The 12,060-nt window shown below is 47.2% G+C and overlaps 1 protein-coding gene across 15 annotated transcripts in view; it reads left to right on the top strand.

Moving 5' to 3' along the window:
• BRSK2 (BR serine/threonine kinase 2) overlaps positions 1-7,889 on the top strand; it is a 315,350-nt gene extending 307,461 nt beyond the window's left edge. For 7 of the 15 annotated variants that reach the window (XM_055814154.1, XM_027785014.2, XM_027785005.2 and 4 more), the window contains 2 exons: positions 4,559-4,623; positions 5,290-7,889. In XM_055814154.1, coding sequence (XP_055670129.1) covers positions 4,559-4,623; positions 5,290-5,562 — 338 coding nt within the window. In that variant the 3' untranslated portion in view covers positions 5,563-7,889. Of the gene's footprint in view, positions 1-4,558 lie in introns of all 15 variants that reach the window. The other 8 variants (XM_027785015.2, XM_027785006.2, XM_027785003.2 and 5 more) reach the window with 3 other exon arrangements.
• Positions 7,890-12,060: the final 4,171 nt, after the last annotated feature.

Raw genomic sequence — 12,060 nt, 5'->3', positions numbered from 1 at the left:
GCCTAAGCTAAAAATGCAGAAACTCAAAATTTCTCCGGCTATACAGAAAGGAAAGGCAAGATGATAATCTCACAGATGGCATATTTGTTTTGTGCAACTTTGTGTTCAGCACCACAAAGATTAGTGCATTAAAAATACATAGACTCGAGAGAGGTGGTTTCACAGGAGAAGGAAGTGCCTCAGGGTTTGCTTCCATTAAGTCAATGGGAATGTTGCTATTTGTTTCAAAGAAAAGAGGATCAAGTCCTTTTCTGACTGTCTTAAAATGTTACAAAACAGCAGGCTCTAATCAGGGGCTGAAGCCTCCAGGCTTGTCCTGAAGCTGCTTGTTCACCACCTCCCGTCATTTGCCGTGGAGGACTCTGCGGGTCTTTGCAAGGTCAGGGCAGATTTTTGCAAGGTGCATCCTTTCCTGGTGTCACTTCTGGGGCCTGGAGTGAATCACCTCATCTTCTCTTTCCTCTTTTCCCTGGGTGCTCCACTTTCACTTAGCTTCTCAAACCGAGACAGCACTGGGGCTAGGTCAGTGTCAGGACAGACCTCCTAAGAACAGCAGATGAAACGCTGAGGACTGTGAGGGTTGATACAAGCCACCTGCCCGGCTTCCTTTTACATTTTGGTGTCTGTTTCCAGCCTGGCTTCTTCCTTTTAGTGCCTGTTGTATCCAAATGCATTCACAGTTTTGACTTCTGTGATAGTTGGCCGTGACAGTGCTACCCACAGGTGCCGCACCCCCGCACCCCCTCCCTAATCTCTCTCTCTAGCATCCCTTCAATACATGACCCTTTCATAAGCTTCAGTGCTTGTTTTCAAACCATTCCCCTTCCCCGTCTTGCAGCATTACAGCTCCTCGGTCTAACTCAAAAATGCACACATCCATCGCCTCCTAATAGATGTAAACCCGATGCCCTGAATCTCCCCTCCTGTCTCTGATCCTTCTCACGGTTTCTCACCCTTGCTACCCTTCACGCCTTCTTTGCTCTGTGTTGATGAACATTTGCTCTCAAGGGGAAAGAAGACCTTAGTTACAGATGCATGAAACACCAGAGAAGTTTTGAAGAATCAGTGAGCCAAAACTTCATCCCTGTCCAGAGGAAATGGGATGTCATGTCACTTCCCGAAATAAGAGAGGCAGCCTTTTTGAGGCTCCCAGGTGGACTTCCAGATGTAAGAGCCTGTGACACATACTGCACTGAATGCTAGGAGCGGAAGATTGCTGAAAAAGCTCTTCTAATCCATCATCACCTTCATTTTCAAGTCTTGTTTTACTGGACGTATAAGCCCAAAGGGAACTGAGAACTAAGAGAAGCAACGCCACACACCATTTTCATGCTTCCAACGTAGCTGACCCATGTTTATGTATCTCCAGAGAAAAATGTGAGGACTCTTTGTCTATCCAAGGACCAGCATCTAGGCCAGCCCAAGAGAGTGGGCTAACTAGCTGTCACGTGGGCAGCATCAGTGCAGTGATGGTCTGTATTGCTTGGTGTAGGATCAGTTCTTCCCTGACTGCAGGGTAGGAGAGCATTATTACCTAGTATTTAATTACAAGACCAGGTACTACAAAAGGCAAAGGAAGGAAAGGGTTAGTGAAATGGCCTATTTTATTTTTCAGTAGCTCTCTTTAAACATCCCCAAGGATTTCTTACCTCCCATTAAAATTTTAACTGAAAATGCTGATTGTAAGGAATCCAGTGGTGATACAGGCAAAGAAAAGCAGACTGTTAAATACTTTTGCTGCAATAAATCTCCAGGCACTTGAAAGCCAGTAGGGCATGGGGAGGAGAAAGGGTGGATGAAACAGGGGCTGCATATTTTAATAGGATGGTTAAAAATCCTGTATCAGGACTCAGCAAATACAAGATATATAAATATATTTTTTTTAATGTTTTATTGCTCCATTCTTGCAAGTTGTACTTTTGTCTGCTGTTCCTGTCTACATGAAAACAAAAAGCCTCCCTGATTCCTGCAGAGCCCTGCTTACTCTGCCCTCTTCTTTCCCTCTAAGCTTGTTGAATAAACTGCTCAGCTGAATAACTAGAGATATTCCTCTCCCCTCTTCTCCCAACCTAGCAGTCTTTCCCTCTCCAGCATTTTTTTCAGTGCTCTTTTTTCATTCTCTCTGCTGACTCCATTTGCTTATGAAGATGAGGGGTCCAAAGCCACATAAGAACCAGATCTGCCCACATTCCTGCATTCAAGGCTGAGTGTTTGCTTTCTTTTTTTCTTTCTTTTCACTGAAAAAAAAGTGTATCCGCCTAAAAGAAGCAGGAATGAGTCTGAGCAGAGCATGCGCCCACAAACCTAAAAGAGTTTCAGGGAGGCTTGGGGAAAGCTTGGATACAGAAGGCATAGCTGTGGAACAGCTTTCCCCCTTCCAAAGCATTTGCATGCAGGTGGAAGGAAGCAGGTGGAGCTCATGCAGGTCTGACCCCAAAGCGATTGAGAGTTTGACAGCCGTTCTCTTCCTGGCCAGAAACTGAGACATGTGCTTTGCCTGGCTGTTTGGGCCCGTCTCTAAGGTGTCAGTCAGCTGAATGATGCCCTTCCAGAAGCTGACAGCCAGTTCTTGTGGCACTGGTGTAACTGAATGCACAGGCAGAACCAGGGCCAGCAGGAAGTTAACCACACAGCAGCAAGTAGAGGAAGACAAGGAATGAATTAAATTAATAAGATTGAGATCCTTCGCTGTATATGCCAGCTGTCTGATTTTTCTCGGTGCCTCTTCACACGCAGAGAAAGGTGCAACTACCTGATCAGCGTGGGGCTGGAAAAACAAAGAGTGACACGTTCAGTGTTGCAGGGCACAAATCCTATGTATTTCCTCTTCCTTTGTATAAAAGCCAGTTGATGTCTGTCTAGCGTTTTCCGTTGGAGGATAAGCAAGCACTCAACAAGCTCCTCAGACAAGTTACCGTGCATAGAAGGTACTTCCCTGCTGCAGTAACTTGCTTGCTTCTGTTTGTAATGAAAGTGAAGGGAAATACAGTATTGCCAAGCCACCCGTGCCACCAGCTGGGGATAAGTGGCAATCTCTGCTATGAAGAAAGCCCTTTGCTCCCAACAGAATGTTCCCATCTTGGGGACAAAAGGTTCCACTCTACGCAGCATGCCACAGTGTTGGAAGGCAGATACAAGGGGCCTGTTCCTTTCTGGGAGGTGGAGAATGAAATTACTTAGGTGAGATATAAATAATTCGGATTTGTTAGAACAATGGAGCCAACAGTCATAATATTGAGAAAAGCATCGTGCGGTTGTAATGCTAACACACAGGCATCGCCTCCGTGGTCTGTGTTAGATAAAAAACACCTTCTATATCTGTGTTCAGAGAATTCAGTGTGACCGCTCCTATGTCTGATCAGGATTAATCCCGCAGTTCAAGAAAATTAAAAGGGACGAGAAATGCCCCCCAAAGGCTCCCTTTCCAGGAGTAGCTGGTCCCTTTCCCTCGGTAGCACCCCAGAGCCTTTCCTCGGTGTGACCTTCCACACGTCCCCTGGCTGGACGAGATGAACAGCACACAGCCCTGCTGCCGGTGGGGCAAACGGCACGAGAGGTTGTGTTAGCCCAGCACCCAGCCTGCTGGAGTGGCTGGCGTCAGGGGAGCCCTGCTGTGCCGGCAGGCAGCCCTGCACCTCCAGCTCTGCCACAGTGGGTGTCAGAGCCACGGAGGCTGTATCGTAGAAAGAACGTGAATTCAGGACAGTGGGGAAGTAGTTCTTGATGCTGGCAGGTCCCGGAATAGCTAGATGCGTCACAGCCTGCTTCCACCATGCATTCAGCATCTTCATTTCCAGGTACCTCTCGTAAGAAGGTTCTGAAGGTGCTTAGAAGCTTCCAAGTGCAAGCCACAACCGTACATGCAGGTGGCAATAAGTCAGCCGTAGCTTATTTTTCAAATGCTCTTTCCCTTGGAGCACTCAGGTGCTTCAGGCTTGGTGACTGGAAGGTGAGCAAGGAGATAGCTCAGAAAGAAAGGAAATGCAAGCAAAGAAAGCCTGATGCCCAGTGTAGCCAGAGGCTAGAGCCCAAGGCTGTCTAGCAAAGCATCAATTGGCGATGACGTAGAAATGCCCCGTGTTTGTAACAGCAGCAGTAAGATGGGATTTGCCTGTATCCAGCATTACATTCACTGACGTTTCAGCGTGGAGTGGCCAAGTGACTCCAAGTAATAGACTGACCTATTTCAGCCACACCATACTGTGTCCTCCTGCTAGGTGAGACAGCAGTGCTCCCCGCTCAGGAGAAGCCCAGGACCTTTCCTTAGATGCTTTCTGGTCCCAGCCTCTTTATTTCTGTAGGTCTCCCATCCTAAACACTCTTCCTCTTCCTGCTCATTGTCTTCATCCCCCACACACCCCCACGCACGTGGCTCTGGATCTCCTCATCATGTTCTTCTCGTTAAAAACCCCATTGTTCATTTGTTTGTTTGTTCTCTCTCTTTCTCTCCTCTTTTTCTCTCTCTTTCCCTCTCGTTTTTTTTTTTTTTTCTTTCTTTCTTTCTTTCTTTCTTTCTTTCTTTCTTTCTTTTTTTGTCTCCTCTGTTTTGTGTACCCAGGCAGCCCATTGAGTAACTTCTTTGACGTAATTAAACAACTTTTTTCAGACGAGAAGAACGGGCAGGTGAGCCATCCCCCCGGCACGCCAACCAAGCATAGCGCAAACAGCAAGCGGAGCGATTCCGGTTCTAATGACTATGGGTCTAGAGGAGACAATAAGTACCCTGCTGGCAAAGACAAGGCAAAGATGGTCTCATCAGTCGGCCTACAAGACCAACCTTAAATAAACACATTAAAAAATTAAATAACTTAGGAAAAAAAAAAAAAAAAGCAAGAAAGAATGAAAGAATATTCCTTAGCAAGCTAGCCTCTAAACTAGAAGGATGTATATACCTTGCCACAACAGTACAAAACTGTCTATAGACAAATTTTGTATGAAGGAATGACTGTATATATATACATATATATATTTATATATGATATATAATATATATCTCAGAAACAAACACAAAAACAAACAAATGAAAGAATGAAAAGAAAAGAAAGAAAAGAAAAGGTAGCACAGATGACAAACCCAGTTCACCAGATCTTGGGTTGTGGTTTTTTCAATTGGTTTTTTTTTTCCTCCCTTTTTTTGAATGTTTTGCTTTTTTCCTCCTTCCTGATTTTTTGGGTTTTTTATTATTATTATTATTATTATTATTTTTTGTTTTCTTTTGTTTTGTTTCTTGTTCTGTTCATGCTCTCTCTGTGTTTCTGACGACACCACTTGTTTCCGCTCTGCTACCAGGAATTATCCCGAAAAGTTAACATGTCAGCCACGGCTTCACCTTCTGTGCTCTGCGGACACTTGTTGACGGAAGGCAACCGATGTAGACTGTCCAAGGACCAGTCCTGTTTGAGGTTCCCAGCCTCCCCTCTCCCTTCAGGAAGTGGGTTTCTCCCCCACTTCTCCCCAGACACCTCCCCAGTGCACGCCTTTCCCTGCCCCACCCCCCTCTTTCTTTTTTGGTGCTCCACAAGAGAGATCTGCTCAGTTATGGGATTGCAGAGTCTGGGCTGAAAGGAGGTTGCAAATTGTTGGAGTGAAACCTTTACCCTTGGCAACTTCTGTCCACGCAGGTGAACTCTCAGCCCGGAGCGGGAGGGTGCGGGGCAGGAGACGGGTGTAGCGGGAGCGCAGTGTTTCATGAATCCAGAGCGCGTTCTCATCAGAAACCAGCCAGGAGCAACTCAAAACTAAGCGTTGAACCAAGACAATATTGGGGAGCTTCATTACGGGATTTTCTTAACCTTCTTTTTCTCCCCACCACCTTTTCCTTTTCTTTTGCCCCCTTTTTTTATATATACATGTATATATGTGTGTATATTTATATATAAATATGCATACGTACATACATCTATATACAAAACGGTTGTTTTTTTTATACTGTATCATTTTGCTTTTTGACCTGCTGGAAGGGGAAAGGAGTAAACTTAGGAGGGAGAGGGGGTTCAATAAATAAACACATACAAACAAAACATTAAAACTTAGGGAAAAGGCAACTTCTGGTAGCAAAGAAGAGGGACAAGACTCTGCCAAGGACTGTCTCTCCCGCCACCAGGCACAGTTGCCACTGCTGCTACTGCTGCTCCTCCTTCGACACCTTCCTCCCCACCTGTCAACTCCCTGCCACTGTGCCACCGCGCTGGGACCTTCTTCGACCAGCTGGATCCTCCACCACACCCTGCATTTAGAGGCAATTGTTGTGTTGCTAGTGCTGCATTGATATCAGTATTATTATTTCTTTTAAGTTACCAGTTTCATTTGTTGGCTTGGGTGATTTTTTTCTTAAAAAAAAAGAAAAAAAGAAAAAAAAGAGAAAAAAAGAAGAAGAGGAGGAAGTAAAGAGACTTACCTTGAGTTTTATTTCCTGTGTGTGTGTGTGTGCAAATCACTGGCACTTAGTTCATCAGAGCAAGACAAGGTGGAGTCAGGGCAATGGGAGACTTAATCACAAAGCTACTGTAAACTTTAAAAATTACTGCAAGATATTTTTATAAAGTTTTTGTTTTGTTTCTGTTTTGGTTTTGGTTTGGTTTGGTTTTTTTTTTTGAAGGGGAGGAGGGTGGGCTTGGGTGGATGGGGACCTTTTTTTTGTGTTTCAGTTATTAGGTCTTGGTTATTTATATATACATATATATATTTAAAAAAATAAGCTGTTAGATATATCTTCTGTTTAATAACTGTGTAGAGGCAACATTGATTCTTATTTATTTTGGGGAGGAGGGGGAAAAAAGACACAGAAACCTTGTAAGCGTTCATCTTGTGACTTTGAGAAAGAAGACTTGCCGCCTTTTTTCCCCCTCCTCAAGAGTTATGTGACCAAGTGTAACTTATTCTGGCCCAAGTTCAAAGGTTTAACAAACAAAAAAAAGTGGTTTTACGCGTGGAAGACAAAACACAGTGAGAAGTACTTCTTGACTGAGATTTTAAGAATGTAGGCTTAGCATTAGTGTTCAGCTCTTTTATGACCTTCGATTGCTGCTCGTTGGGTTCCTATGGGTGTATGTTGTATCGCAAGATTTATTTTTTTTTAATGATAATGTTGGATGAGTTCTTTTTTGTTGTTGTTGTCGTTGTTGTTTTTTTTTAATCATTTTCCCCTTCTTGGACCAGTTTTACTTGTACATAGGTTTGAAGATTAAAAAGAATTTTTAAAAGACACAACTGGGGCAAAGACCTTTGACTTTTGCCCCGTTTCCCCATTCCCCCAAATGGGAGGGATTTATTTTCTTTTCTTGTTTTATTTATTTATTTATTTTCCCTATTCTTAAACTTTTCTCTCTCGTATTGCTGTGTGCATGTCAGACACCAGGGGGTGATGGCTGGGGAGGGGGGGAGGCAAGGGTGCAGGAGAGGGGGGCAGTTTTAATTGCATGACATTGCTGTAAATTAGTCTCTTTTGCTTTCGTTGTCTTTCCTGCCTCCTCCCTCTCTCTACTTCTCCTCCAAGCTCCCCTCCCATCACCCCCGTCCTTCTTTTCCCTCTTTTCTCTTCCCTTGTGTATAGATTTTGATGCTTCTGTTACATTGTACCTCTACAAAAGGCTGGGATTTCAATACAAAATAATAATAATAATTTAAAAATACCTATATCAGCAAAACCCATGTGGTACAAGCAGGAAGGGGATTACTTACACAAGATATAAGAATAAATGAAAGCAATACCTCTTGTTATCCTTCCTATTTTGTACTTTGAAGACACACACGCGCGCACACACACATATACAGACACAAACTGACATTATTTAATGGTTTAAAATGGACAAAAAAATCTGATGTATCCCTTGTTAAATAACTGTGAGCAACTTTAGTTCAAAAACCAATAAATTCATTCAGTAAAGATACGAGCTGTGGAGTGTCCTGTTTATGTCCATGAAAACAAACTTCCGGCCAGCACCAGGCCCGTAAGTAGCATTTCGCACCTTCCTGCGCCGATGGAGTCGAGGATGATGGGCACATGGGGCAGCATCCTCCTGGCCGTGGAATTGCCACCATCTCCTCGCTGCACAGACACCCACCCTGTCTGCGAGGGCCGCTTGGCCCCACAGGGCCGCTTGTCTGCTGTAACGTGTGAATTAACCCACATTACAGATGGGAGCTGGATGGAAACGGCGGTACCGACACAAACCTTTGCTGCCTGTGACCTTTTCTGTAGCCTGAGCTGCTCATGGTGCCTCCGGGTTTAGCATAGGAAGGATTCCTCCACCCGCCTGAAACAGTCACACACATTTGACAAAGCTCCTCAGGTAGGTCCCGGCCTGCGCTGGGTGGGGGTTTATGGGGGGCCAGTCAGTCTGTGGGGCCCACCGGGGCAGTGGGTTCCAAGCTTTGGGCTGGCCGCTGCCCGGGAGGCTCAGAGCTCTGGCCACTGTGGGCTAGAGGGGCACCCAGGCCTGTGTGGGCACTTCCCCATGTGGCCTGGCTGGCCCAGGCCCGCAGCAGGCCCAGGCGCAGGGCAGGCCCAGGCCCGCAGCAGGCCCAGGCCCACAGCAGGCCCAAGCGCAGGGCAGGCCCACGGCAGGCCCAGGCCTGCAGCAGGCCCAGGCACAGGGCAGGCCCATGGCAGGCGCAGGCCCTGGCCCAGGCCCCCAGCAGCCTCCACAGGCACTCAGCCCCTGCCCCACACTCCCATGCCCAGCCGCCACCAGCAGCACCCGCCTCAGCCCGCAGCCAGCAGCGCCCAGCAGCGCTGACCCCGGGCAGGCAACGGGCGGCAGGGGCAGCTCCGGGGGTAGCCCGCTGGAGGGGGCGGTGAGGAGCAGGTGGGCCTGCAGGAGTGCAGGGCAGTGGGCTGGGGCAGCGCTGTCCCCAGGTGGGTGGCACCATCTGGAAGGTTCTGTAGGGCCAACCCAGCTGCGGCTGCGAGGCGAGGGCGGGGGGCGGGGGCCTGGGGCCTCCCTCCATCTGCAGGGCCTCACAGAGCTGCTGCCATCCCACCCCCGCTGCGCCTGAGGCTGGGCAGGGTGCTGGGTGGTGGTGCTGGGGAGTGGGGACAGGGCCTGGGGGCGCTGGGGCCATCGCCTGTCAGGGGCATCGTGGCAGTGGCTGCGGCCTGCGACACCTCCCGCAGCCTGGATCGCCGGCCTGCGGGGCTCCGCATAGGAGGTGCTGGCACAGCCTTGCAGCTCTGCGGGCAGGCTGGCAGGGGGCTGGCAAGGGCACACCAGCTGCAGGACAGTGCCCGATACAGCTGTGGTGGCTGTGCCCCGGCTGGCAGCCCCTGGGCAGCCATGTTGTGCAGGCAGGGTGCAGCAGGAGGGACACACACATGTGTCAGAGGGGCGAAGGGGGACAGGAGCACAATCGCTTCAATATCAGGCATGTTATTCATACAGAATACACTCTTATCTGGGAAGAAGACAGTGGTTTGGAGGTCTTCAGGAGATTTATTGGTCTGCTGAAGCCAAAGGGGAGGGAGGAGAAGCATGAGGGGAGTGGAGAAGATGACAAAGACCAAAAGATGAGGAGAATCACAAGTGCTGCAGAATTTGGTCCCTGTAACACTGGAAACCCTGAACTGGGAACTATCTGTGTATCATTTGCAGCTCTGAAAGGCAGAGGATGCACTGGGCTGGAGGGTAACACAGGGCAATGGGATTTAGCAGCAGCATGGCAACAGGTGTGTGCATCTTCTACAGGTGCTTCTCCCTCTTATGTTTCCAGAAATGTTCATAAACTTGTATGATCTTTTTATGTCCCTAGCAGTATTCACAGTTAGGGTCCCCAGAATTGCTAACGATGGTCTCCAAAAGCTCTAAGAAGAAAACAATGAGCTTGCAAAGTGAAGGACCTCATGCTTAGGGCCTACCCACATTTATTCTGCATTCTTGTTTGACCATGTTATAACACAGTCTCTAGTTCCATGGTGTTATATTATCACCTGTAGTGTGCAGGAGGAGCTGTACTTCTGGGTGAGTTGAGTTTATGTTTAAAGTATTCTTTGCAAAACACCCTTCCTGTTTTGTAGCTTAAATCCAAAGGCAAGTAGTAAATGCAGCAGAGAATTTTGGTTTGCCTCTGTCGTTGAGGTAGTTGGATTATCTCTGCTGTCAGGCAGTGGCTATTGTCCTCGCCCAAACCCCCAACCAGGAGTGGCTGCTGTGAGCCATGACACCTGCGCCTCATTTGCTGTGATTCTGAGCTCTGCTCTCTGCTTCTCTTGGAGAGCCCAGCCCCTTGGACCCAGTACCTAAAAAATGTAGTACATTCAACGTTCATCTGTCTGATTTCCTCTGGGTAAAACAACACAGCGTATGACCTTCTGAGTGTAAATTGAAGGTAAGTGTGTGAGAGTGGTTGGCACTTGCTGTTTGTCTGCGTGCATGTGGATAATAACTTTGTTTAGATACATGCATACATGAAAAATGTATTTGTGCTCAAGGTGAACTGTTATTAATTGAGCCAGTACTTGACATGTGCTGTATAAGCAATAAATAGTGTGTATGCATCGAATGAGCAGCTGAGCCTGTAGTCATAAAGGTGATTCTCGTTGCCACATGTCAGTGTACGTCTGTTCGGGGGCCGAGAAAGAAGTCAGCTCTGTTTGAGAGTACTAATGCAAATTGTCCAGACTTCGCAAGTGATGCATGAAAATTTCCTCAGTAGTCAGGTTGTCTTTAATGAAAGTGATCTGATACAAATGACTGAGCTTTAATGGTTCACACTAGGCATAGGCAAAGACCAGCGTTTGTGAAGACACCAAAATGTGTGTAAGGCCTCTCAGTAGTGCTAATTCGGGTGCCTGCTGTTAAGAGGTATGTCTTTTTTTTTTTTTTTTTTTTTGGGGGGGAGGGGGGGGGGGGGCGGGGTTGTTGCATTTAACCCAACAGGTTTGGACACTTTCTTAAACATTGCAGCAGAATGCCCACAGGGATTGTCTTCTGTACGGAGGTCTGCAGGACTGGTCCCCCCTACCTTTGCTGCATTTTGGCTGTATACAACCAACTCTATGTGAGCTCATGATAGAACAGCAGAGTGTTTTGGTAAGGAAGCAGATTTAGCTCTGAGTTTCTTATAGAAAACAACAGGGAGGGAAGAGAGACACTTGTTTAAAAACTGGAATGTATCTTAGTTCTTTGTTGTACCCTTTAATCTTCTTATTTTATTTAAAACCACTTCAGCAGCTGCAGCTCCTGTTTAATTTGGAGAACAAAACCCTAGCAGTTCAACTGTCTGGGGATACTTGAGGCCACAAGTGGAAGGGAAACCCACATTGAGGGCAAGTCCTTTCTTCTTCTAAATGCACAGCTTATTGTGTGGGTTATTTTTAGTGCTTTAATCTCACTGAGTGCTGCTGAGAGAAACTGTGCCAGGCAGGCTGGCAGGCTTTGAAGGGCTTGAGAAATGGGATTTCCTGTTCCACCGGCTCAGAGCTGACTCTTGCCATTGTCAGGAGCTATTATCGCCTTCTTGCAGCCAAAGCAGATAACACAGCTTCAAGGTCAGGGAAGACAAGCTTTCATCAACAGCATTAGCAGAAGGAAGAGTTTGCTTGCAGTCAGGCTGTTTCCGTAGCTGGTGTAGTCAGGGACATCTGCCTGGGCAGAGGGGTCTAGATGTGAATCGGAACCACACAGCAGTTGAGGTTGGCAGGGACCTCTGGAGACCTGCTCAAAACTGGCTGCTTGCTGCTCTGTCTGGATGGCTTCTCAGTGTCTCTGAGGTGAGGCACACCACCTCTCAGGAGAGCCTGTTCCAGCAACAGCTGCTGGGGAGAGGAGAGGAATTTGTTTCTCTGCTTCTCAGCTTCTCACTGACGACCTCTTTGTTGTGGCTTTTGTGCTTCTACTGAGCGTTCTCTCTCATGTGGAGGTACATGGGGCTAGAAGGCAGTACTGGCCCAGCACTGCTAGTGTGGCACATTCTCTGCTGTCCAGAATAGAAGGAAACCAGGCTGGGCTAGGGCAGTAGCCAGCCTTGGTATAGGAGGCACTTCTAGCTAGAAGAGCTGTCAGAAAAGCAGCTGTGCTTACAGTAAAGTCTCGTATACTCTTGAAAAGTACTTGGATTCAAATA

This window comes from Falco peregrinus, chromosome 9 (genome assembly GCF_023634155.1).
Source record: "Falco peregrinus isolate bFalPer1 chromosome 9, bFalPer1.pri, whole genome shotgun sequence".
Classification (NCBI taxonomy): Eukaryota; Metazoa; Chordata; class Aves; order Falconiformes; family Falconidae; genus Falco; species Falco peregrinus.
The sequence above is the reverse complement of the archived record's forward strand: the minus strand, read 5'-3'. Positions and strand labels throughout refer to the sequence as shown.